Here is a 25,216-nt window from a genome sequence, read left to right on the forward strand (position 1 = left end):
TATTTTTTGTTTTCTTTGTTCTTAGATTTTTTGTTCTTCTGCTCTAGATTCTTAGAGAATAAACAGCGTCCTGATGGGAGGTAAATTAGCTCTTTCTGGAACTCTAATAGTGGCATTGCATCCAAATGCCTCTCAACTTCACAGAGTGCTTTCCAATGTGCAGAGCAGGTTGTTGTACCCTGCTGCAGGGGTTTCTCACCAAGGCCAGGGGAGAGGTCAGACCCAGCCCGGTCAGTTCCCTCCTAGAGTGGCCCACTTCTAAGTCAGCACCCTGGTCCCCACCGCCGCCCCTCGCACTGGAGTGGGCAGCCTCCATCGGCCTGAAGTCTCGCCTGGGTAGCCTGATCTTGGATAGCGTGGTTGTAATTGGTCATATAAGTTCTGTTTCACTCCATGGCCATTCTTCCTTTTTTTTTTGTCTTTTGTCTTTTTAAAAATATGTTTACTTTTGGATGTGAGTCCCGCCAGTTAAATCTTCAATCATCATTTAAAATTCAAAACAGAAAAAATGCACGAAGTCAGCTTCCAGGATAAGGAGAAGGAACATCTGACGCGGCTGCAGGACGCAGAGGAGATGAAGGTGTGTGCGCGGCCCCTGCCCCAGAGCCCAGCGTGCATTTGGACTGCGTTTTCTTACTCTAGGAAAATCTGTCTCCTTCAGAGACTTGTGTGGCCATGTAGGAGGGAGGGACTGGTGCCGGCCGTGGCACACTGCGGCCTGGCACAGGACCGAGAGGAAGGTGGAGGTGTCCAGAAGTCCGGTAGTCATGCTGCGTTAGTCTGTGCTGATTCCCTCTTCCTGGGGAAGGGGAGGCAGCAGCCCCCCCGGTCACTGTGTGGGCCGCACTGCTGTGCTGAACTGCCAGAACATGTCTTCCCTTGACCTTTTTAAAGCACTCCAGATTTGGATTGCCGTGTACCATAGAGATGTTTATTTTTGGCCACATGTAGAGTGGTGAAGGAAAATGTAGGCAAAATAATTGGGAAAGAAGCTTTGTGGGTGAATAAAATGAGATAGGAGAGGATGTAGGATTTTGATTCCTTTAGGCAAACTGCTTGTCCCTTTGGGTGCAAGGCCACAGGTAAAATGGGGGGCGCCTGGATGGCTCAGTCGTTAAGCATCATGACCTTTGGCTTAGGTCAGGACCCCAGAGTCTTGGGATCGAGCCCCGCACTGGGTTCCCTGCTTGGTGGGAAGCCTGCTACTCCCTCCCACTCCCGCTGCTTGTGTTCCCTCTCTCATTGTGTCTCTATCAAATAAATAAATAAAATATTTAAAAAACAAAAACAGAAAAAGCCGTGCCCACGGCATGAGCCTCTCCAGGCTCACCCTGATGGGCCCTCCTCCGCGTGTCACGTCCCTTTGGTGAAGAGGTCTCCTATAAACGTCACCATAAATCTGGGCAGTGCTTAGGGCAGGGACAATTCTCTGAATTTGACAGGGGAGGAAGTGTGGCTCACGTGGGTTAGGTGGTTTGTCTGCGGTCACCTGGGTGTATTTAGTAAGAGGTCTGTGCCCTCTGGCTGACCTGGTGAGAGAAGCCATGTGGCTCATGTGAGCTGTAGGGGGCCCCGGGAGAGATTTTTATTCAATTAATGGACCGATTTGCTCCTAGGATAAAACCCCTGCTGGGTTTTATCATAGATCTTCGGGTTTTGTTGTGCCAGTAAAGCAAGGTAGGTTCTGGGGGCCCCAGTTTTGGGACCTGACAGCTGAGGGACGTAGAGTAGGAGGCAGAAGCAATCCAGGGCTTGTCATGGCGTGGGCTGCGAGCCAACGAGTGGATGACACATTTCTCTTGGCCTGGCTTGCAGAAGGCGCTGGAGCAGCAGATGGAGAGCCACCGGGAAGCTCACCAGAAGCAGCTGTCCAGACTTCGGGATGAAATTGAGGAGAAGCAGAAAATCATCGATGAGATTCGGGAGTGAGTCGGCCCAGGAGCTCTCGGGACGCGGGGGTGGGCATGGCTCTCGGGCCAGCCTGGAAGGACGCAGCTTTGAGCCCAGTGCTGCCCTCCTTGGCCTGCGGGCTCTGTGTCCTGCCCTGAGCCGCGGCAGGCTGGATGCGCAGCTTCCGACATCTGTCCTCCCATCTGGAGCTGAGCCTCTGGGGGCTCTGGTGGGGCAGGTGGCAGGCGGGCGCAGCCACCCTTCCTCGTTCCCCGGGAGTCGGGGTCATGTTGGTGACTCAGCTGGGCAGACACATGCCCTCATAGGTGGCGACACTGTTTGTATGAAATTATATATGAAAATATACAACGAACCCCCCTGCATTGGTCCTGACTCAGGGGTTCCGATAGGCTGAAACATACTCCAAAGGAGATAGTCAGCCCCTGCTGCCTCCTCACCCATCACGGAAATGCTCCCCACACAGCCCTGAGCTGCCTGGGCACATGCACACGCTTCTCAGAGACCGTGTCTGTGCTCGTGGACCTGTGGCTTTGCCAGGATGGTGTCACTGCAGCTCATCTCTGCTGTCACCCCCCCTCAGGGCCATATTCCCGTCCCATCACTGCACCTCAAGAACCCCTGCTCCGCAATGACCTTCCCCTCCTCCTCTCTTACCTTCCCACCTCGCTGTCAAAACAAGGTAGCAAGCCGGCAAGTGCCTTCGGGATCCTCTCCTTGAGGGTTCTTATGTTTTTGCACAGTGAGAGCATTGGCAGTTTTTGAACCTGTTTGCAGAATAATGTTTTTAAATGACCCTAAATAAAAGACGAGGGAAAACCAAGAAAACCAGTTATGTTGAAATATAGTCCCATCCACTGACGCCCCCACCCTCATTCCCAAGGTCTAGACCCAAGCCTCCCGCCATGCCCATGTTCTGAAGATGGAGAACTGCATTTCTGTCTGGGGAGCAAGGCCAGGTTCCGTGAGCTTCTTAGGGTCGCGCTGCTAAGTAGGAATCAAACTGGAGTTAGAGTTTAATTCTCCAGGCTACTGATCCGAATCTCTCTTCGTTGTGTGCAAGCCGCTCCCACAGCGCATTTGCATTTTGAAAGAGGAGAATGGTAATGAAGCAGAGTGTAAGTGGTGTGATCTGGGCTCCGTCCACACTGTCTACCCAAGGCAAGTCCTTAGCATCGTCTTTGCCTTCCTCCTCCTCCTGGACCACCCCCGTGCTGCTACTCATGTTGTTCTTTCCCCTTCAAGCGTGTCCTGTGTTCTTTATTCTGGTTAATCACCCTTGACATGTTCAGCCGGAGGGGAACGGGGGGAGGGAAGGAACGAGGAAGGCGGGCTGGTGAATGAGTGAGTTGACGAGAAGCTTCCTTGGCCTGCGCCTTTCAAACGACCCTGGGTTCTCCTTCAGATGGGTAGAATCTGTTCCTTTACGGACGCACAGGCACGGCCACACAAAAGGTTTTATAAATACTGCATGCAAGTGTTGGCCAAGTGCCCCCAACCAGATGGCAAGTTTCTTTTTTTTGCCGCAGACCCTGGGCTTTCTTTGTATTTCCTCTCTCTGAACCCACTCCTTGCAGACTCCACACAGCGGCACTGTCCCTGTGTCGGCCAGGAATTTGGACTTAGGAGATGTTTTCAGGTGATTGGACCGGAGAGGAAGGGAAGGGTACAATGGGCAGATAAGGTTTCCTGAGTGGGTGCGTACATGCCGTCTGTAGGGCAGACAAAGCAGAATTCTTCTCACTGTGCTCTCTTTCTCTGTTTTAAAATATCAGCCCTTTTCCTAGCTCATTATTTTCCCCCCAAAGCTCTTGCACAAGCCAACTATAAATATATTCTCAAAGCCTTATGTTTCATGCCTCTGAGATGTTCCCAGAAATTAGTTTTCACTTGGGCAGGGAGGAAGCTGTGAGGTTGTTCTCTGATCCCTCAAAATCCTCCAGAATTGCCGCCTTTATTGCACAGAACTAATGGGGTTGGAACAGAACCACATCTTTAGCTGGGTGCCTCAGAATTTCAGATTCATGTGCCATGTATTGCTTTCCCCCTCCATTTCAGTTTGAATCAGAAATTGCAACTGGAACAGGAGAAGCTCAGCTCTGATTATAACAAGCTGAAAGTGGAGGACCAAGAAAGGGAAATGAAACTGGAAAAGCTCTTGTGAGTGCACGTTAAATATTTCCTCTGTTCTCTCTCCTCCCGCTGAGTCTTAGGGAAGTCTACTCTCCTGACTCCGATTCCTCAATATTCTGGGTAGGTCGGGCCTATGTGACAAGAGTGCCCACTCGTGTGAGACGGTTGGTACTGTTGACATATCCATAGGTGCAGATGGTATCTGGAACTCTCTGATGCCCCTTGGGTTCATGATTCCTTTTTGTTTTTTTAGATTGCTCAATGATAAACGGGAACAAGCCAGAGAGGACCTCAAAGGGCTGGAGGAGACGGTGGTACGTCAGCATGTTTCCCAACTCGCTTCAGTCCCAAAAACCCAATTAATTTGTGATGAGTTGAATTTGTGTATTCTGAAACTTGTTCTGTGCCCATCGTTTTCACATACCATTTTAGACAAAATATTTAGGCAAATACCGTATATTTAGACATTAAGACAAATACAGACATTTAGATAAAATGTCCTGTGGAAAAGTGAGGATTGTAGAATTTATTCCCCAGCTCTTGATACCATGATTGTCTGTCCATCCATCCATCCATCCATCCTTGCCTCCATGCTTAGTGCTGTAACTAGAGGCCCTGAGCGAGAATTAAACTGACCTGAAGATCCATGCCTGAATCTTTACTGACTTTGAACATTGTGACTTATTTCCATTCAACATGCAAGAGCACCTACTAAGGGCTGGTGTTCTTCTAGGTGCTTAGGTTGTATCAGTAAATCACAAAGATAAGATCCTGGCCCTTTTAAGCATGCCTTCAGCGGGGGTGGGGAGACAGACGTGAACATTAGGAAGGAAATCATGACCTCCATTACATGGTTATAGAAAGTGCAAAGGTCCCACAAGGTGGTGACATTTGAGCAGGGACATGAAGCAGGTGAAAGACTAAGCCATGGGAATGTCGGGGGAGGGGCCTTCCAAGCAGAGGCAATAGCCTATGCCAAGGCCCTGAGGTGAGCCTGGAGTTGGCATGTTGGAGAACAGCAGGAAAGTCAATGATGCAGTGAGGAGACAAGAGGTAGGCACGGAAGGGTCAAGGCAAGAGAAGTTGTAGGCCAGGTAGGGCCTTGAGGCATGCAGGTTTTGGGGCACAAGAGTGACAGATCAGAAAGTCTCATCATTTGAGATCCTGCTTGGTTTTCTCCATCCTGCATCTGAATTCATGAGGTTTATCTGCTCTGGTTGACTTCCATTTCAGCTGCTCTGAGGGTGAGGACTCTTGAGAGCTCTGCAAAGTGCCACACAGCGTGTGTTTGAAGACAGACTGTCCCAACAGAGCCTCATAATTTGATGAAAGCATGTCAGGTCACTTCATATGATAAAACAATAGAGAGACTGTTGTTGGGATGTAGTCATACTTTTTGTTGTTGTTGTTTAAGATTTATTTATTTATTTGAGAGAGAGTGAGAGCACGCAAACACAAGTAGGGGTAGGGGCAGAGGGAGAGAGAATCCTTGAGCAGACTCTGTGCCAAGTGCGGAGCCCCACATGGGGCTCAATTTCAGAGTCCCGAGATCATGACCTGAGCTAAATTCAAGAGCCAGCTGCTTAACTGACTGAGCCACCTAGGCGGCCCTGATACAGTCATATATTTTGATTCCATTTGTGTTGTGTGAATTTATGTGGGACAGCCTCCCAAGAACCTGGTGACTCCAGGCCGTAGGCAAATTGTTACTCAGGGCTGGACCTGACTGTGCACTCTGTTCCCGGGCTGTTGTTAGTTGTCCCTCAAAGCCAGGTGAAGGGACAGGGCACCATCCGCTGAGAACAGGAGTAAGAGGACTGTGGCTCAGAGGGTTTTGGGCCATTCCAACATGGCAGAGAAGCTGGTGGATGACCGGCTGACTCTAGGGGGAAACCAGATGAGGCCCTAACGTTGCCTCTTCTATGTCTGTTTTACCGGAGAAGTAATACCCACAGTTACAGATGATTCTAAAAATTCAGAAAAATATTGAAATTTAAAATGTTACTGTGTCCCACTAGCCAGAGATAAGTGACATTTCAGTACCTTCCACCCAATTACCCTCCCCCAACATCCCTGACCCTTCCCACCTGGTGCATACTCACCCATAGGGGACAGACCCACTGACACGCTGGCTCCCTTCCTCTCTTGCTCTCAGCTCACTACTGGCACACCTCGCTCACATCCACATTTGAAACCCCAAATCCGATCCCCACAGCTGGTGTCATTTTAGACTTGGATATTTTCACTCAACCTGCTTTTGGAATCCACCCCAAGCTGTAAATGTTCTTCGGCAACAGGCTCGCTGCCCTTGGCTGACCTTATTTGAACTCTCCATAGCTCAAGGTCTCTTCTGGCTTCTTGAGTATTTGGGTGGGAGGGAGGGTGGAACCTGCCGTGCAGGGGTTGGAGTCTGAAGCCCACTGCAGGGGTTGATGTTGGAAGATGTGGAGGGTGTCTTGGGGCCCGAGGCAGCCATCTTGCTTTAACAGGACACTTGGGACTCTAGGGCTGGACCTCTCCTGCTGTGTTAATGGGCCTTGTGTTTTCACCTCTTTGGGCTCGCCTTTGCTGTCCCTTCTGACAGGAAGCTGAGCCCGGAGCATTTACACAGAGGGCAGTGGCCTGTGACAGGGAACATTTCAGGGAAGTGAGTCAGATGCGGTGAAGAAATGATGGTATCGTGGAGGAAAATTCATTGCTGTGGGAAGCCAAATGCTAGCTACCTAAGTTTAAATGTGCAATTTGCAAATTGTTTTAAAGGTTTTTAACCACCCCTCCTGTACTGCTGATTTCACTTAAGAACAAACAAAAATGAGGTAAAGATGCCAAATCCAGGACTCCATAGTATTTTGTATTTAGGCCCCAAGGAGATGCCTGGCCCTTTGACAAGGGACCCGTGTCTTGTCTTCTCATTTCCCTTTGGTGTGTTGGCTTTTTTATGGAAAATGTTTACTATGGTTACAGTTGAATAAAATCTCTGAGAGAGAGAATTCAGAGCAGCAGCTTGAGGTGGGTGGGGGAGCGCTGAGATCCTTGGGCAGGGGCTGGAACAGCATGTCTGTGTAAACATGAGCATGGAGCCGCACCCCTGCCCCTGCCCTGGAAGGCAACTGGGCCTCGCACAGGTGTGGTGTGCACTGTGTTCATAGTAATAGGCCTGTTTGGCTTCCTGCACCAACTCATTTGCCTCACCTGAGGAAGCAATTGACTTTAGGTGCTTCTTATTTCAACACAGAATTGCAGACTTGGACCCAGTAACAAGACTTAAATTAACATAGAAGCTTAGTGTTTCCATGGCTATATAGCCTGTTTTAATTCCTTGTGAGCACGGGCGAACTGCATCCCTTGACATTCTGTGTTAAGACAGATTGGGAAGTTCAGATGCAAGTTTATCTCTCTTCTCCCTCATGGGGAAATATCTTGGAAGGAACTAATTGCATCTCCAGTAGTAAGAACATGGAGACTTGAATGAGAGGAACTATTTTGGTTTTCTGATCTTGTTAACAAAGGTCACCAGGTTTGCCTTGTCTTTGCAGTCTAATTCTTTGTAGAAAATAACTCAAAATGAAGGGAAAAAAAAATGCCCCTAAGAAGTTGATTACAGTGTAACAGTATTATGACAACAAAGGGAAACAATAAAACCTACCAAAGAAATGACTGTCAAATATGGTGCATCAATAAGTTAATACTAGCTAATGTTTACTGAGCACTGTGCCAGAAACTATTTTAAGAGTTTTATAACAATTAACACATTTAATCTCGACGACTGTGAGGCGACTACTAAATTTATTCTCCTCTTACAAATAAGAGAGCTGTGGCACAGGAAGGCAAGGTAGGTTGCCCAGGGTTACGTGGGTAGAAGGCCCACTACCTACCTCATCCATGAGCTGGAGTGACGTCAAGCCAGTGCACACGGCCCAGGGCCAGAACCGGGGCGTGGAGATATGAAAAATGTCGGTCTGCTATGATGGGAGAGATTGTGGGTAACTTTCCATTTAGACTTGCAGGCATTTTGTGCAATGCGTACATGATAAATTAGGGGAATAAAAGAATCCATCCTGATATAACACAGCCAACTAGGAATTTTTGTGAGAACTTTTATAGGTTTTTGTGAGAAATTTTTGGGTTAACTTTTGTAGTTGAGGGGAGAGGAAAAGTTCCATTTAGAACACCACTAACAAGTAGGCTCTGTTCCATTTTAGTTCATGGTTTGAGCTCCCAGTCTCTGCCCCTGGGGGTAGTCTTGAGACAGATGGAGGGGGTGGACATATGCTGTGGGAAAGTGTGGGAGCCCTGTGGCCTGGATGGCAGGCTCGCAGAGCAGGTGGGATCCGTCTGGGTCGTTGGGGCCACCGGACGGTCTGGCGCCATTGTGTCCTGAATTCAAGGTGTCTCCCCCACTGTAGTGACATTTTCACTATCTTCCCTTCCAGTCTCGGGAACTGCAGACTCTGCATAACCTCCGGAAACTCTTTGTCCAGGATCTGACTGCCCGGGTTAAAAAGGTGAGTTCTATTTTCTGCGACCAGGACTGAGAAGAAAATATGGACAGAAAGAATCATTTTCCATTGAAATATCACTTTCTTAAATTGGGGCTGGTTTTGCTTAAAAATTAATTACTTCATGCCAGAAAATGTATTCAAAGAATGTACTGGAGGCAAAAAAGGAAAAAAAAAAAAGTACTTGGGAATATTTTTCCATCTGATTTTTTTCTTCTTAGTAAAAGGAAGTTATAATCCTTTCCCTGGCCTTTCATTTCAAAGGCGCACACACCTATCTAGCTGCAGTGTGAGAGCTGACGTGTGTGATGGGTTGAAAATCCAGGGGATCCCGTCAGGCAGGGCTGCTCTGAAGCTTGGTGAGCAATGCCAGAAACCCGGAGAAGTTAGAGGCAGGAGCCTCCCATTTGCCCAGGAGGGGCTGTCAGGGGCTGGGTCAGAGCGCATGAAGCGCTTAAACCTGTGTCTCATTTGCTCTTCCCGGCAACCGTGTACATGGTCCTTACTGTTCGGTTCTATCTTAGTGGAGACAGGCTCAGAGGTTAAGTATCCTGCCCAAGGTCAACAGCTGGAAGAGCTGGAGATAGACTGGAATCCAGGGCGTGTGACTTCTGACTCTGGGCTTCGGGGATCCTCGTGCCTCCCACAGGGATCTTGGGGAGTCACCGTGTGGTGAATCCCAGAGCAGCGTGCAGAAGTTTCAGGAAGGAGGCAGAGGTGGGAGCAGCAGGGGACTGCTCTTTTCAACATGTTTAAGTGTGATAGAGGAGGGGCAATGCGCCGTAGCCAGCGGTGTGGTAGGATGGAAGGAAGGTGTATTTAAAAGTGTGCACGTGTGTGTGCACGCGCGTGTGTGTGCACGCGTGTGTGTGTGAAGGAGCTGAGGGAAAGGGGTGAAACGTATATAACAAAAGAGGGGCTGATGGGGTCCGACCTGCATGGACAGAAGTCACAGCATGGTTGGGTGTGTCAGGCTTGGCAAGGGGAAGGGATACAATTTCCCGAAGGGCAGTAGTGGAGAGTGGGGGTGGAGACATTCACAGGACAGTACATAATTGTGGAAAAGTGCATCCGACTACTTTGATCTTCTCGGTTAATGTGGAGGTTCTGTCCTTGATGGAGAGGGCAGGAAGACAATGGAGAGGCCCCACAGCCTAGAGAAGGCTCAGGCAGCCGGGGGTGGGGTGGGGGGGGGGGGGGGCGGTGGGGGACATTTGTCAGGGATGAGTTGAAAGCATTGCTGAGCAGTGCTGAAAGCATGCTGAGTGTCCAACTGAAGGTCAGAGCCTGGATTTGCCGTGGCCCCTGACAGAATGGTTCCAGGCCTGGAAATGAAAATAAAGGAAGGTGGAGAATGATAGGGGAGGTTAAGGCCTGAAGGGCAGCAGTGGGACAGGCAGGTCGTGAGCAGTCATCAAAATAGAAATGACGACCAGACCTAGACCAGGTAAGAGGGAGAGGCGAGAGCAGAGGGGTTGGAGAGGGAGACTGCAGAGGTAATGGCAAGAACTGGAAATGCTCAGTCAGAGGGAGGAGGGGGTCCAAGGGAGCTAAGATTGGGCTTCCCTGATTTCAGGATATAAAACTCTTGCCCTACTGGTAAGGACCTACTGGTAGACCAGTGGCTTTCAGAATGTGGTTATCTGGCCTGCAGCTTTGGCATCACTGGGCTGCTCACTAGACATCACTAGACGTGCACATTCTCAGACGCCCCCCCGCCCCGCCCAGGTCCACTGAAGCAGAGACTGGGGGTGGGGCCCAGCAATCTGAGTTTTAACAAACCCTCCTCTGGGCAAATTTGAGAACCCCAGATGTAGGCAGAAGAGACACGGGTTTGAGATCTGCACACACCCGTTTCCTCTCAGAAGAAGGAGGGAAGATGATCTTCTCTGTATAATCAGATGCAGCACATTCTGAGCTCTAGGATATTTGCACGTGTGTTTTCTCAGTTGACCACCTGGCCCAGAAGGGCACGTTTTGTCCATCTCAAGATCTAATGAATTTCAAGAGTTTATCCACCAGCAGCGCTCAGAAGCTGTGACTAGTCAAGATGGATTCATTAACTAATTTCATGGGATTGGAAGCTGAAGGGACAAGCAATGGCCACTGAGACGTCCCAGTAGGACCATAGGCACTTGCCCAACAGCTTGGTGACTTAGCTTAGTTGGGATGTTTGAAATCAGGCTTAGATCTTGGGTTTATGTTTTCACACTGGTTCTTCTTGAGTTTTGGGATTGTCCCTTTTGAAAAGGGAAGTCTGTTTACCCACCTGCAAGGGAGAGGTGAATTTCACAGAGAGAACTAATCTGTATCTTCCAAAGGAAGATGGGGAGTTTTATTTTGTTTTCAATTCTCTATAATGCTCAGAAAACCCTTGACATCAACCAAAGGAATTCACTGGCAAGGTCACTAAGTCTCAACTTTTAGAACCTCTCTTTATTTCCACTTCCAGAATAACCATTGGTGGGATTGGGGGTAGTGGTTTTTTATAAAGAAGAACTAGAATGTGGTCCAGTTTATACTGGGGCTGGGGCCGGAGGGAGCCTGCAGGCCCACTGACCCCTGGTGGTGTTGCAGAGCGTGGAGCTGGACAGCGATGACGGAGGGGGCAGTGCTGCCCAGAAGCAAAAAATTTCCTTCCTGGAGAATAACCTGGAGCAGCTCACGAAGGTTCACAAACAGGTAGGAGATATGTGCCAGCTTCCTGTGTTTCCCTTACTATGTTGGGAAGAAACCCCACTATATCTAGCCACAGTTCCAGGAGAAGGCTCTGCATCACCAGGGGAGTCAGACGGGTCCTCGGAGTCCTTTAATTAGTCTTGAGTGACTTCCCTTACATATAAAAGTCTTTTATCTAAGCCAGATGGAAGTAATGGAGTTTGAGCTCCAGGTTTTGGGAAGTGGGGTGTTCAGAACCCTGCCTTATCATCGTGCCTCCAGTCCCAGCACTGGACCCACAGGGCACAGAAGGCAAAGTGAATTCCACCAAGCTGGTTCAGGTCCCTTATTTTTGCAGCTGAAGAAACCGGCTGAGAGAGGAAGTGATCTGCTTTATTTTCGCTCTGCTCTGTTGCCCTATTTTCTGGGCACCCTCTTTGGTTCTTATGAGGCTCTGGAGTTTATCGAGAGGGACAGCAAAGTGCATGGCCAAATCTACTGGCAATCAAGGCAGTTGTTTGGCTCCTTTCTGTATAAATACTGGAATGCTCATGTTTCCCCTAAATCCTAAAGATTTGGAATGTGATAAAAATGGTCCCACTTGTTGGACTGCATGGCTAAGGGAATGCTCTCTCTTGGGCCTACGTCCCTCAGCATTACCTAGGATGGTATTTTTCCCCAAAGGTAGGATGACAGATTCAATATGGTTGAAGTCATTCAAGCAAATTATTGATGAGAAATACAGAAACAGAAACTGTAGTCTGAGTCACTAATGTGAAATAGGGCCCTGAAATTCATTAATTATTTTATTTGTGAATTCAGTGAATGTTTTATTAACCATTAAAAACCTGCTCTCTGCCAAGCGCTGGATCTGGTAAAGAAAGCAGGTGTGGCCTCAGGATAGGTAATGTTCATAGGACACTTTCTGATTTTCAAAACTTTTTCTGGATCCACTGGGATTTGCACAATGGTCTTCTTATATACTCTCCTTTTTTATAGGTGAGAAACCTGAGATGTGTAGGGGTTAGATGACTTACCAAGTCAGATGTCAGGAAATAATAGAGCTAGCTCTTGAGCCTTTTTTAATCTTTTTTAACCCAGCGCAAGCCTGTTGCTTCTTTTTCTTTCTTTTTTAATTTTTAAAAACATTTTCCTTCATTTTATTTTTATTTTTGTAATTTGTATTTATTTTTAATTCCATAATTAACATACAGTGCTGTTGTTATTTTCGTTTTGTTTTTTTTTAAGATATTTTTTATTTATTTGACACAGAGAGAGAGAGGTCACAAGTAGGCAGAGAGGCAGGCAGAGAGAGAGAAGGAAGCAGGCTCCCTGCCAAGCAGAGAGCCCGACGCGGGGCTCGATCCCAGGACCCTGGGATCACGACCAGAGCCGAAGGCAGAGGCCTTAACCCACTGAGCCACCCAGGTGCCCCCCTGTGTTATTTTCGGAGGTACAATGTATCAGTTCAGCAATCCTGTACATTACTTAGTGCTCATTACCAGGAGTGTTCCCGTAATCTCCTTCACCTCTTTCACCCATCCTCCCCCACACCTCCTCTGGCAACCACCAATCTGCAGCCAGACCACCCTGAACGTGCTCAGTCTCACCTGTCGCTTCTTAACAGAGGGTCTTAAGTAATAAGAGAACGAGCAATGTCCCAGAATCACCTGTGAGCCTCTGGATATGTTGCAGAGTGGGTCCAAACCACATGCTGGTGGAGATAGCGCGTCCTGCACGGGAGGAGGCCTGCAGAGAGCTCTAGAACATGCCCGCCCTATACCCAGGGCTTCTGAACCTGCCTAGCATCACCCAATGGGCACGTGGACGTCCGGAGCTGACCTAGCGAAGCTGCTTGGCTGGCCATCCCCTTGTGGCTGTCTGCCCCTCCTGCCCGCCCCCCGTGCCCCTCCCCCACATAAGTCGCCCCCGCCCGCTCTCCCCGCAGCTGGTCCGGGACAACGCAGACCTGCGCTGTGAGCTGCCCAAGCTGGAGAAGCGGCTGCGCGCCACGGCGGAGCGTGTGAAGGCCCTGGAGAGCGCGCTGAAGGAGGCCAAGGAGAACGCCATGCGGGACCGCAAGCGCTACCAGCAGGAGGTGGATCGCATCAAGGAGGCGGTGCGGGCCAAGAACATGGCCAGGAGGGCCCACTCGGCGCAGATCGGTATGTGTGCCCCTGCCTTACGGCCCTGGCGGAAGGCAGGGTTCTGCTGGCCGGAAGCACTGGTGTTCTGGAACATCTGCCAGGCTGTACTCAGGCCTGCTGCAGCTGGGGTGGCTGGTGCCTCCAGGCCCCTGCACTCCTCTTGGGAGAATGGCAGTGTCAGGCCCCTGCTCCCTTATCGCAAGAGGCTACAGCGCACAGTGTGGTCCTCAGAGCTGCTGCGCTGAGCAGAGAAGGTGGCCAGCTGAGGCTGTCAGCGGAAGGAATTTGGCTGCTTCTCAGCAAGGCCCAAAGGCCCCTTCTATTCTGTACCAGGCAGAATGGGAAGGGGCGGGGGTGTAGCCAGAAGCCTCAGGGAGAGCCACTTGCAAGGGCTCGTTTGGAAGCACCTTGGGAAGAGCCAGGCGGGCCTCCGTGAGCAGGGTGTGGCTCCCAGCGGGGAAGGGGGCCTGGACGTCCACCCCTGCCAAACCTGGATTTGGGCGTTGTGCTTCTGTTGACAATGGGGGTGTAGCTGCTAAGTCTTAGTTCCCAGGGTGGAGCCACAGGTGGCAAAGGGATTTGGAATGTTCTCCAAAGAGCTTTTTTTTTTTTAAACTGAAATGCTTCCAATAACGTGATATTATTTCCCATCAGATAATGCTATGCAGATGTTTTGTAAATCAACAACTTCGTGTTTCTGGTTTTTAGATCATACCTTAGATTAATGTTTCATTGCATTTCTCGGATTTCGTGCTCTTTGTAAATCCAGAAACTATGGAGCTTCTTCCCAGAAAGTGCATCATAGCGAGAAATCTGCACCCAGTTTCAGGGGCTACACAGATGCCTTTGGAACCCAAGTGTTACCTGCCTTAGATAAAACTGAAAGTCCTTCTAATTTTCCTCAGCCAGAGTTAAAGTAATTGATATGTAAGTTCTGCCTGTGCCCTAACCATTGGGTGCCCTGGTTTAGCAAACTCTTTTGTCGGGAGAGTAGGCATCCTGCTTTCAGAAAGGTCTGGTGCTTGATGAGGATTGTAATGATAAAAACCGTGTGTCTTGGTTTTCACACGTGACCCATGGTCCTGTGGGTGTGGCCATTTACGCCCATCTGAACGTGCTGTCCTTTCTGTCCGTTACAGCCAAGCCCATCCGCCCTGGACACTACCCGGCATCATCTCCAACAGCCGTCCACGCCATCCGAGGGGGAGGAGGTGGCTCTTCAAACTCTGCTCACTACCAGAAATAAATACGAGTGAGTCCCTGGTGTCCGGGTGGTTTCTGTCTGGGCAGCCCCGAGTGGGTCCCTGCCCCTGCCTGGTTCTCAGCCCCTGCATGTGCCCCTGCGAGAGTGAACAGTTTCGCTCTCCTGGAACAGGTGGCCTGGGGGGTAGCTTGCCTATCTCAACTCCACGAAGAGCCTCCAGGTCTTCTCACTAGGGCCACCTGGTGCTGGGGACCCTCCCAGGGGGGAGGGAGGAGGGTGTGGCGGATGACTCACTGGAGCTCTCTTTTGTCTGTGGGACTTCCCTGTGCAGCTGGCATCCAGAAGGGCATTACCTGTTTGTCAACTGCTTTTGCCCAGAGCAGACAGATGTGGGTGGTTGCTTTACGTTTTAGGAACTGGATATAAAGAAAGGGCCAGATAGAGAAAGTCATGTTTTTATAATTGCTCTCTGAACTCAACAATTCAAGAATGGTGCTAATTTGTATCTAGGTAGGTCAGGACCATCTTTTTATATTTGAAATGATGGTCTATAAATTTTCTTCCTGCAATCCACATGCGTGGGATTGTTCTACCAGCAAACAAACACAAAAAGTGATACACTTTAGAAAAGAGAAAGAGAGAGCATGAACGGTCCTTTTGTACTTGAGGTGGAGAAAAGAGGTTACTAGGGTTGGGTGGGGCAGACAAACAACTAGGTGGCCAGAAAACTGTCTAGGAAAACTCGGACTTATAACCAGTAACCTGTGGATGGGAGGGGGTAGCTCCAAATGTCGTCCTTGGACTCTGAGCCCTCACTAAGGAGGCAAGCTTGCAAGACAGGCACACTGGCATGGTCAGGCCACCGTGGTCATGGCCAACTCCGCAGAGCACTGAGTCCTCTCCTGTCCTTTCCGATCAAGGTAAGCGATGTGTAGGTGAGGGTCTGGAGCCCTCTCTTGGGGGATAGGACAACACTGCTAAGGCTCACGCAAAAGCTGCCAAGGAGCAAGCTTGGTGGCTGCCCCCAGACAGCTCTCTCCAGTGCTGCCCCAGGCAGCATGCCAAGGAGCAGGACAGGCACTGGTCAGATCGGGGAACAGGAGGGAAGGCCGGGGCAGCCTGGGGGTGGACGGCATGTCCACCACCATCTGCCATATCCTAAAAGGGTGGATGGGAAGTTGTCGCAGCAGCGGGCCACCCCATTCAGATCCAATCACTTTCCATTACGGATAAAATAATTTGGATGTTATAAAATTGTTTTTGACGGCATGTTGTTGGTGTTGGGGCTGGCCCTCGAAGGGAGCTGTACGCTCCTTTGAGGCAGCATAGGATAGAAACTTAAAGTGGTGGTTCTTGAACTCGGGTGAGCATCAGTATTCCCTGGCACCCAAGACCTAGGCTTCGTGAAGTAGCTTCGGGCCTGAGCCTTTGTGTGTTTACTGAGCACCACAGGCGATGTTAGCCACCAAAGTTCAAGGACTCCTGTCCTGAAGGAACTCTGGCGTCTCTAGGGCGGAAGTGAATTTCTCTGTCAAGTGAAGGAAACCTCAGGGTGGTCCTGTCCTCAGCAAGTACCTTCCTTCCTCAAGGTCACCTCAGTGGCTTCTATTCTAGTTCACGCCTACACACCGTTGTTAACAAGTAGAGAGGAAGCCGGAAAGAGGCAAAAGCCCCTTTCAGCCGAATCTGCTTCCTTTCATGGCCTTCCTGAGGTCCATGCAGTGCAGATGCCTGCGTCCCTCTGACCAGATCTGAGGCACGTGGCCAGGCCCCGCTGTGAGGGGGTCTGGAAAGCAGCAACTTTGAACTAGGCACATCACCACATAAGAATAGTGTTCTTTCTTTATTTCTTTATTTTTTTAAAAGAAGATTTTATTTATTTGAGAGAACAAGAAGAGGCAGAGGCAGAGAGAGCAGGTGAGGCAGGGTCCCTCCTGAGCAGGAAGCTTAATGTGGGGGTCAATCCCAGGACCCTCGGATCATGACCTGAGCCAAAGGCAGATGCTTCACTGTCTGAGCCACCAAGAGTGCTACTGTTCCTTAGCTGAGGACAAGGCGATGCGTGCTGGGTGGGCAGCCAGAGCCTGTGCTGACAGAGCCCCTACTACACAGCAGAGCCGCGCTCATGCAGTACCTACCTAACCTCCTTCGGTGTAAGTGTGCAGCGAGGTGGCCGTGCTGGTCTCCTGGCAGGCTCTCCATAAGTACACGGGCCCAGGGATTCTGGGGTCCAGAGACTGTGCAGCGCACAGCCACTTCTCTCATGCAGTTCCATAAGGGTCTGTTGGACCCACGTTTTGCATAAGCTTCATACAACAAAATGTTCCCTTCTCACACTTGAGCTGGAGAGGCAGTAGGTCTGGTGAGACTTCTTAGACCTTAAGGCTAATAGAACCACCCTCACCCATCCTGGTGATGCATTGCTTTCTTTAACTTGAGGTGGTGTAAGGGAATTTGATTGTTTTCTCTGCAGCTGGAGCCCCTTTGAGCCACTCTCCCGATACATAGAACTCCTGTAGCTTGGTGCATTCTCCGCATCATAAAACAGAGAGGTGCCTTTCTGGTTATCAGGATGGCAGTGTGGTCGAGGAACCTGGCTTTAGACGGGAGATGGTCATGGTGTTAGCTAGGTCTTCTGCTCTCCCGAAGCTACCTACCCTTAGATTTGCTTCTTCGTCCGTGAAATGGGGAGAATCCTTTCCCTGGATCGCTGGTTTGGAGATGAGGACTAACCGAGGTCATACCTCTGAGTTGCTTGGTATCTAACAGGTGCACCATAAAACCGTTGCTGCCGTAGAGAGCAGCAGAGTGCTGCGTGGCCCGCAGTAGGTGGTGGATGAATGTTGGCTTATGGTCTCCTTTAATTCACATAGTCGTTGCAACATAGTTTTTAGTTCCTCGCCCTAAATTCTCACCACTGAGTGGGGAAGGCCCATGACTGAGTGTCCTGTTTGATGCTAAGATCAGATATAAGGTGTTTCAAAGATATTATCATTTATTTGTCTAAAAATTATGAAAAAGAACATTGACTACTTTTACGAAAAAGACTGGGAAGGAAAAAAAAGATATAGCCAATGAATTGGGAAATTATCATTGAAAGAGAGAAAATGCAAAATCATTTTTTAAAAAATAATTGGAGGTGCATCTGGGTGGCTCAGTCAGTTAAGCGTCTGCCTTCAGCTCAGGTCATGATCCCAGGGTCCTGGGATCGAACCCCAGATCGGGCTCCCTGCTCTGTGAGGAGCTTGCTTCTCCCTCTTCCTCTGCTCCTTCTCCTGTTTGTGCTTACTTGCATGTGTGCTCTCTCTCTGTCTCTCTCAAATAAATAAATAATATATCTTTTTTAAAAAGATTTTATTTATTTATTTGACAGACAGAGATCACAAGTAGGCAGAGAGGCAGGCAGAGAGAGATAGGAGGAAGCAGGCTCCCTGCTGAGCAGAGAGCCTGATGCGAGGCTTGATCCCAGGACTCTGTGATCATGACCTGAGCTGAAGGCAGAGGCTTTCACCCACTGAACCACCCAGGTGCCCCTATAAATAAAATCTTAAAAAAAAAACAAAAAAGAAAGAAAGAAAAATAAATAACTGGAAATGTGGGATTTATTGCTTAGTTGGGATCAAAACCCTTTGAGGTGATCTTTCCTGGTCTTTGGGATGCTCACTCTGAAGTGTGTCTGTTCTAGGGAGAAATGATCTCAGCTGCCAGCTCTTCCCAGCCGTCTTATTGAAGCCAGAGCAGCATATATGTACTTGGGCAGCATCTGGATATCTCTGGGGCTTCTTTCTGCTTCATTTCAGGTTTCAAGGAATATAGTCACAATGAGTATTTTGGTTTATGCTCAAAGTTTCAGAGTGACTGAAAATGCCGACATGGAGAAATCAGAACTCAGGATACTGCTGCCTATCTCAGCTAGTTCAAATTCAGGGGGCTGCCAGAGGGAGGGGAAATCTTTTTCGAGATGCAGAGCTGGGCATGGAACAGTCCAATGCAGCAAAGTGCGGACATGGGATAGGAGATTGGCTGGCTGTGGGTTCCAGCCCTGGCCTTGGCTGTACTGCTTTGTATGTTGGGCAAGTTGGCTGGATTTCTTCAGCCTCAGTTTCGTCATCTGCAAAATGGGGTCAGGTACAGAGAGCCTGCTCTGTCCTTGGTTTAACAACGAATGAGACAAAGGCTCTGTTCTTGTGCAGTAATACTCTTTTTGCAGGGAGACAGACAGCAAATAACAAGGGAACTTCAAATAGTGGTATGGTTCTGAGGAAAATAAGAGCAGATTATTAATGCGATGGAGACGGGGAATGACATTTGGAGGGGGTGGCATTTGAGCTGAGCACTGAGTGATGACAAGTACTGGCCACGCAGTAACGGAAGAGTAGCACACTGGCTGGAAGGTGGGGATGGCTGGTACGTTTGAGGAATCAGGAAGGCTGATGGGGCCAGAGCCCAGAGAACACAGAGAACAACCCCACATAATTGGGGTTGTCGGGGGAGGGAAGGGGGGAGCCAGATAGATGAGGCCTTTGAGGCCAGGCCAGCAGCATAGAATGCAATCTGAGTGTGTGGGGCCGTGGGGAGTTCCGGCCCTGGGAGGGGTGGGACCTGGTTCATGATTGGGAAAGACCACCCTGTGCTGGACCCCATGGAAAGGGTGGGGTGTATGAGAGCCAGAGAAGGGGCTCCCCTAGAGGATCTTGCGGGGAGATTGATAATGTGGGAAATGGGAGAATTGCATGTAGGGGGTACTGGCCGCCTGAAAGCTGCAATCTGGAACATTCGCAGAGGTGATGGGAAGGCAGAGAAGGAAGGACCACTGCTGGCAGGTGGTGGATGGGGTTGCAGCCTGGAGAAGAGGTAAGGTGTGAAATAGACCTCTGAGGCAGGACTGAGCGCTTATTCATGGCCCCACATTTAATACAGACATCATTTAAATATCTCCTTCTGCTCCCTGATTCTGCAGGCCCTGGAGTCAGATCTTTCCTGGCGGTCCTTTGACAAGCCAGTGGGTGTTTGTTCAAATGTGTCCACCAGATGTCGCTAGTGGGGCACTGCTGGAACTTCGCTAAAAGGCTTTGCGGAAAAAGGGTCTTTTGACTCTCCTATGTTTAAACCATTATTTCTCAGATTTGAATATAAGTAGAGTACTTTTAAGGGGATAAAGTTCTCATATTACCCAGAGGTTTTTATTATTATAATTAGGTATTTGCAAATTCACAATAGGATATACTTACAGATATTAAACAACTACCAAGTCCAAAACAAATTTAGAAGTTAGATTGAAATGAACCATAAACCAAAATGAAATTACCAACCTTAACAGAAGTTCATGAAAGATGGCTTTTCTCTGAATAGAGCTGGGTGCAATGTGAGTCTGGTATGCGTTGCTCCTGGTAGAGTCTGGCTTGCCGAGGCGGCTTCTGTGTGTCATGGCAGGGCTCGCTTCTTTCATTCCCTTTCTGTGTTATAACCACTGAGGGGCGCCTAGCTGGCTCCGTGGGTAGAACATGGGAGTCTTGAGCTTGGGGTTATAAATTCAAGCCCCATGTTGGGTGTGGAGATTACTTAAAAATTAAATATTGAAGAAAAAAAAAGGGAAGGAAAGAAAGGAAGGAAAAGAGAGGAGGAGAGAGAGAGAGAGAAAAAGACAAAGGAAAGAAGGGATGGAGGGAGGAAGGAAGACACTGCAGAATCGCTGCATACCTGCAAGCCGTGCTGCTGTCTTATGGCTGGAACACATCATTGTCCCCTTGCTTGCAGCTTTAGCTGGAGGATATTTAAGTTGTAAGCAGTAGCGTCCACTTGGTCGTAGCATACAGCATGTGTGGGGCTAAAGTTGCGTGGAAATGCTTGGTTGTCGGGTTCTCTGGGTATAATCTAGAATACCCACATATTTTTTAAAAAGATTTTATTTATTTGAGAGAAAGTGTGGGCAGGAGAGTAAGAGGGAGCGAGTGAGAAGCAGACTCCCTGCTGAGCGTGGAGTCTGACACAGGGCTTGATCTCACCACCCTGAGGTCATGACCCACTAAAATCTAGAGGCGAATGCTTACCCACTTAACCAACTGAGCTGCCAACTGAGAATATGCATAGATTAATGCTTCAGATTTTTGTGGAAAGAAAAACATGAAATTGAAAATACTGTGAAATGAACGAAAGGCCCACAATGCCACTCACTTTGTTGATGTAGATAAAGACTGTTATTTTGAGGACTGTACTTTTATTTAAAAACCACATATATTAAGTCTAGAAATCACAGCCTATGAAGTTTTGGGGTGCTTGGGTGGCTCAGTTTGTTGAGCATCGGACCCCGTTTGGGCTCAGGTTATGATCTCGGGGTCATGGGGTCGAGCCCTGTGTCAGGCTCTGTGCTCAGCATGGAGCCTGTTTGTTCCTCTCCCTCTGCTCTGCTCCCCTCCCCCTCGCCCTGCCATCTCAAATAAGTAAATAAATAAAGCCTTTTAAAAATATAAAGTTTCAGTAAACTTTGATAAAATATTGGGTAAAATCACAGTGGTAGAGCCAACAGGGGGTCATGAGGGCTCTGACGGAGACGCAGGCCCATGTTTTTAGACTGTGATTTCATGCAGCCCTGGGCAAGCACGTCTGCGATTTACAGCAGGTTCGCAGGGGTGAGTGCAGCCGCAAAGAGCCATCAAAGCAGACCAGGTGTACTGTTATGACCTCCGTATCTCTGATTTGTGTGACAGTCACTGTAGATGGCTCTGTCTTCTTCAGGTTTTACACTTTAAGTGATTAGATCCATTAGTTGTTGGTAAAAGTGCTGTCTTTACATTCTTAAGTTGTGTGCGGAAGTAGACACAGAACACAGATTTCCAGGCTTTCACGACGGTTCCCTTTTGCTGCCACAATGGTCATCTGTGACTAAGGCCCTGAAATCCTGGACCCCATGTTGCCTGTGTGCCAGTCTCAGTCAGGCTCTTCAGGCTTGGCCCAGACATTTGGGATGCACAAATGGTTTCCTACTCTGAAGTCTGTCACAGGGGCACCTGGGTGGCTCAGTGGATTAAGTGTCTGCCTTCAGCTCAGGTCATGATCCTGGGGTCCTACACCAGGCTCTCTCCCTCTCCCTTTGCCTACAGCTTCCCTTGCTTGTGTTTTCTCTCTCTCTGTCAAATAAGTAAAATCTTTAAAAAAAAAAAAAAAAAAAAAGGTATTGTCAAAGGAAGCTATACCGAAAAGGGGAAAGTCCAAGTGTACCTTAGAGACAGGAAGTCCAGTATTTTCTAGGCAAGTACTTAAACCTCAGATTTATTTGACTGAATGTCCCTGGCCATTTCCCCACATTTACTACCTTCAGCTGAAGCCCTGTACTTGAGGTCCACATAGGCCTCTAGCTCTTCTGTCTTTGAACTAGGAAGTTCACCTCTCAATACCCACACACCCGTCCCCGCTTCATTGTTTTCCTCTACCTCAGGCAGAATAGAATTTTCTTTTGAAGGCTTTGACTACTAGAACAAAAAGGCAGCCCCTTACCTTAGTCCTTAGTTTACCCTGACGTTCAGGCTGGCACTTCCTCATTTATACTCTATTTCCTTTTCTAAATCTGTCTTTCCTTCTTGTTGCTGTGCTCTCTGTCCTGAGTACCTGGATCCAAACCGTCTGACATCATTGCTGGGCTTCACCTTGACCATTCTCTCGGCGAACCCACTTAAGCACAAATTAAAAATATCACATATACCTAAAATGTACGAGTTGCCTCGTGCCCACAGCAGAAATGGGTTCACTCCCTACGTGAAGGGTGGGCATGAAGCTGCTTTCAGATTGAATCCTCCAAAGTAGTGAAGGCAGGAAGCCATCTTCACAGGGGATCACGTGGGATCTTTAAGCCACACCGTTCGTCTACACCTAAGCCGCTGGGCCCTCCAACTTGCTACTGCTGTTGGGAAATCCTAGCAATGTCACAAGAATGTGAGTCCCCTCTCTGCAGGGGGGGTCTGTTACAAGCAGGGTACATAGCTGAGGGACTGTGGGTTCAGGATATGGAGCTGGGCTGCCTGGAGTTGAATCCCAGCTTGGCCATGTTCTAGGTAAGTTACTTCATCTCTCTGTGCCTCCCTGTCCTCTGTAAAATGTGCCAAATGACCGTACTTACTTACAGGGTGTCTGTGAGGATTCAATGCATTAATACACAGAGAGCTTAGACAGGTGCCTGGCAGGAGCAGGCACCCGGTGTTGGCCCATGTTGACGTTATGCCATCTTACATTTTACAAGGAGGCCAAGTGCACTGTCAGGATCACACATCTTGTCTGTGGTGGACCCTGAACTCTGATCCCCTGTGCAGCAGTCCCAAGGTTCCTGGCCTTAAGACCCCTTGTAGTCTTAAATAAAAGTACTGACATCAAAGAGATTTTATATTCCTGGACTGTATCTCTTGATATGGTTTATGTTATTGATATAAATTGAAGCAAAAAAAATTTAAGTGTCACTACTGTTAACACAAATGCCACTTTTAATGAAAATTATTTTCCAAAACAAAATAGAGAATGGCAATTGCTTTGCAGTTTTGCAAAGCTCTTTAATATTTGGCTTAGTGGACGATGACCCTGGATTCTCATATCTGCTTCTGCATTCTCTCGGTTGCAGTGTCTTATTTTAGTTGAAGAAAACCCAGCCTTGTCACTCCAGACAAGTCTTAGGTGTGGAGAAGTTATGATCATAGCACCTTCTCTTTCTCTCTCTCTCTTTTTTAAAGATTTTATTTCTTTGAGAGCCCATACGTGCTAGGGTGCACAAGTTGGGGGTGGGGGCAGAGGGCGAGAGAGCAGCAGACGCCCTGCTGAGCAGGGAGCCTGAGATCGTGAAGTCAGATGCTTAACCAGCTGAGCCACCCAGGTACCCCCACAGTACCTCCTTCATCACAAGCTTCTTCAAAGAATTGGATGAGAGATGTGAAAGTAGAGGGGAAAGTTCTAGGAGAAATGAGGGCCACCCAAGTATCGGCCAGTGTTACAGTAGTCACAGGGGCAGACCTAAGCAGCACAGACAGAGCAGGACTCAGGGAGAGGGGCCAGAAGGAAGTGCACGCGGGCACTGTGGCATGGGACTTGGAAACCAGCACTGTGTGCATAAAGGGAGCAATCGTGAGGACCTGGAAGGAAAAACGATTCTCCCCCACACAGCAGACTGCGCTAAGCCCTTGGGAGATAAGCCCACTTCTCTCCAGCAGTGAGAGGTACAGAGAGTACAACTGGCCATTCTTACAATGTGGGCACTGAATGAGAGAAATGCAAGAGAAAAGGTAAAACTATGTACTATTTGGATTAAGCATAAATCCGCTTGCGAGCAATTGCAGAGGCTGAAGTTGGGGGGAAATCTCTGAATACTTCTTGCAAAACAAAACCCTTGTATAATTCGCTTCTTTCTTCCGCCTTCTCACCCCTTCTAAAGAAAGGCGATTTTCTTTCCTTCTAAGCCTGGTCACACGTTGCCACTCTGAATTACCATCTCCAATTTGGCAGAGGCCCAGGGACGGCCTCCTAGCGGGTCACTCGGGCCAGTACCGTGCTTTCTGGAGGGTAACAGCTCCAACCCATCCAAGAGGGTCAACAGAGCTGGGTTGTCAGTCTTCTCGAGGTTTGCCAGCCTCTCCGGGTTGGCCGCTCTCGGCGATCAGAGCGGTCAGAAGTGGTTTCTGCAGGAGCTAAGCCATTTACCTTTATACATTCTGTCCATTTTCTCTCCCGAATTTATCAGAAGAGATGAACATTCAGGTAGTTGGGGGATGGATGGGAGTATCTCAGCCGAGTCCTTTCTTCTTGGGCCGGCTGGGAAGACGGCATCGGCAGACGGGCTGGAAAGATCTGTAACTCAGGATGAGGAGGAACAAGCTCTTGAGATTAAAGGATGATTTATTGGTGGACTCCCTGTGTTTTTCCGTTCGGCAGCCTGTCCTCTGTCTTCTCTCGCCCTCCTTGAGGTAACCAAGCAGGCTGGGTATCCTCTGGGGCTCCTCGCTTCTTCCGTACTGTTAGCCAGACACGCTGACTCCTGCACATGGAGGGGTGGGGGATTTGAATGAAAGGCCAGCTGGAGGGAATCGCGTGACTTCACGGTCTGTGGGCACTGCGGAGGCCACCCATTGAGTGTGTGTCTAGCACGAGGCTCTGTCAGCAAGAGGTGCCTGCCGTCATCCCAGTCAGCCCTAACCCTGCAATTTAAGACCTGTGCTCGTACCTCCCTGCCCCCGGGCACGTAGGAAGACCATCCCATCGGACCAGGGTGTGACCCGTAAGTGATCATGAGATCCTGTGCTTGGAGAAATTGAACCTGTAAGGAAAGCGAAATGGGAATTTGAATGGGGATATTCAGGAAGCATCCTGCTTGGTTTTTAGCTCAAAATGATTTAGATGACCACTATGACCAGGCTCTTGGAGTTTTCATTTCTTGTCCTAATAATAAGTACAAAATCTTACCAAAGAGGCTAAACATTAAAGATGCTCTTCCCATAGACAAATCTCTCCCTGTGACCTCTAAAAATGACATGAATATTAACACATAAGGTTGTTTAAGCCATTTTTGATTGAGAGCTTTATACCTCTGTGTAGTTACACCATCGGAGCAAGAGGTAGTACTTACCAAATGAGCTCTCTTGAGTTTTTATATTTTTGTGTCTGGGAGGAGGGGGCATTGTAATAAAGAATTTTTT

General features: G+C 48.8%; 1 protein-coding gene across 1 annotated transcript in view; it reads left to right on the top strand.

Annotated features, from left to right (window-relative positions):
* Positions 1-25,216, top strand: part of KIF5C (kinesin family member 5C) — a 156,541-nt gene that overhangs the window by 126,058 nt on the left and 5,267 nt on the right. The window contains exons 18-25 of the mRNA XM_004757858.2: positions 504-580; positions 1,816-1,925; positions 3,967-4,068; positions 4,295-4,355; positions 8,475-8,546; positions 11,118-11,222; positions 13,147-13,363; positions 14,485-14,597. Coding sequence (XP_004757915.1) covers positions 504-580; positions 1,816-1,925; positions 3,967-4,068; positions 4,295-4,355; positions 8,475-8,546; positions 11,118-11,222; positions 13,147-13,363; positions 14,485-14,591 — 851 coding nt within the window. The 3' untranslated portion in view covers positions 14,592-14,597. The remainder of the gene's footprint in view (positions 1-503; positions 581-1,815; positions 1,926-3,966; positions 4,069-4,294; positions 4,356-8,474; positions 8,547-11,117; positions 11,223-13,146; positions 13,364-14,484; positions 14,598-25,216) is intronic.

Source organism: Mustela putorius, unplaced genomic scaffold (genome assembly GCF_011764305.1).
Source record: "Mustela putorius furo isolate JIRA1106 unplaced genomic scaffold, ASM1176430v1.1 tig00003867_pilon_pilon_pilon, whole genome shotgun sequence".
NCBI classification, from domain to species: Eukaryota; Metazoa; Chordata; class Mammalia; order Carnivora; family Mustelidae; genus Mustela; species Mustela putorius.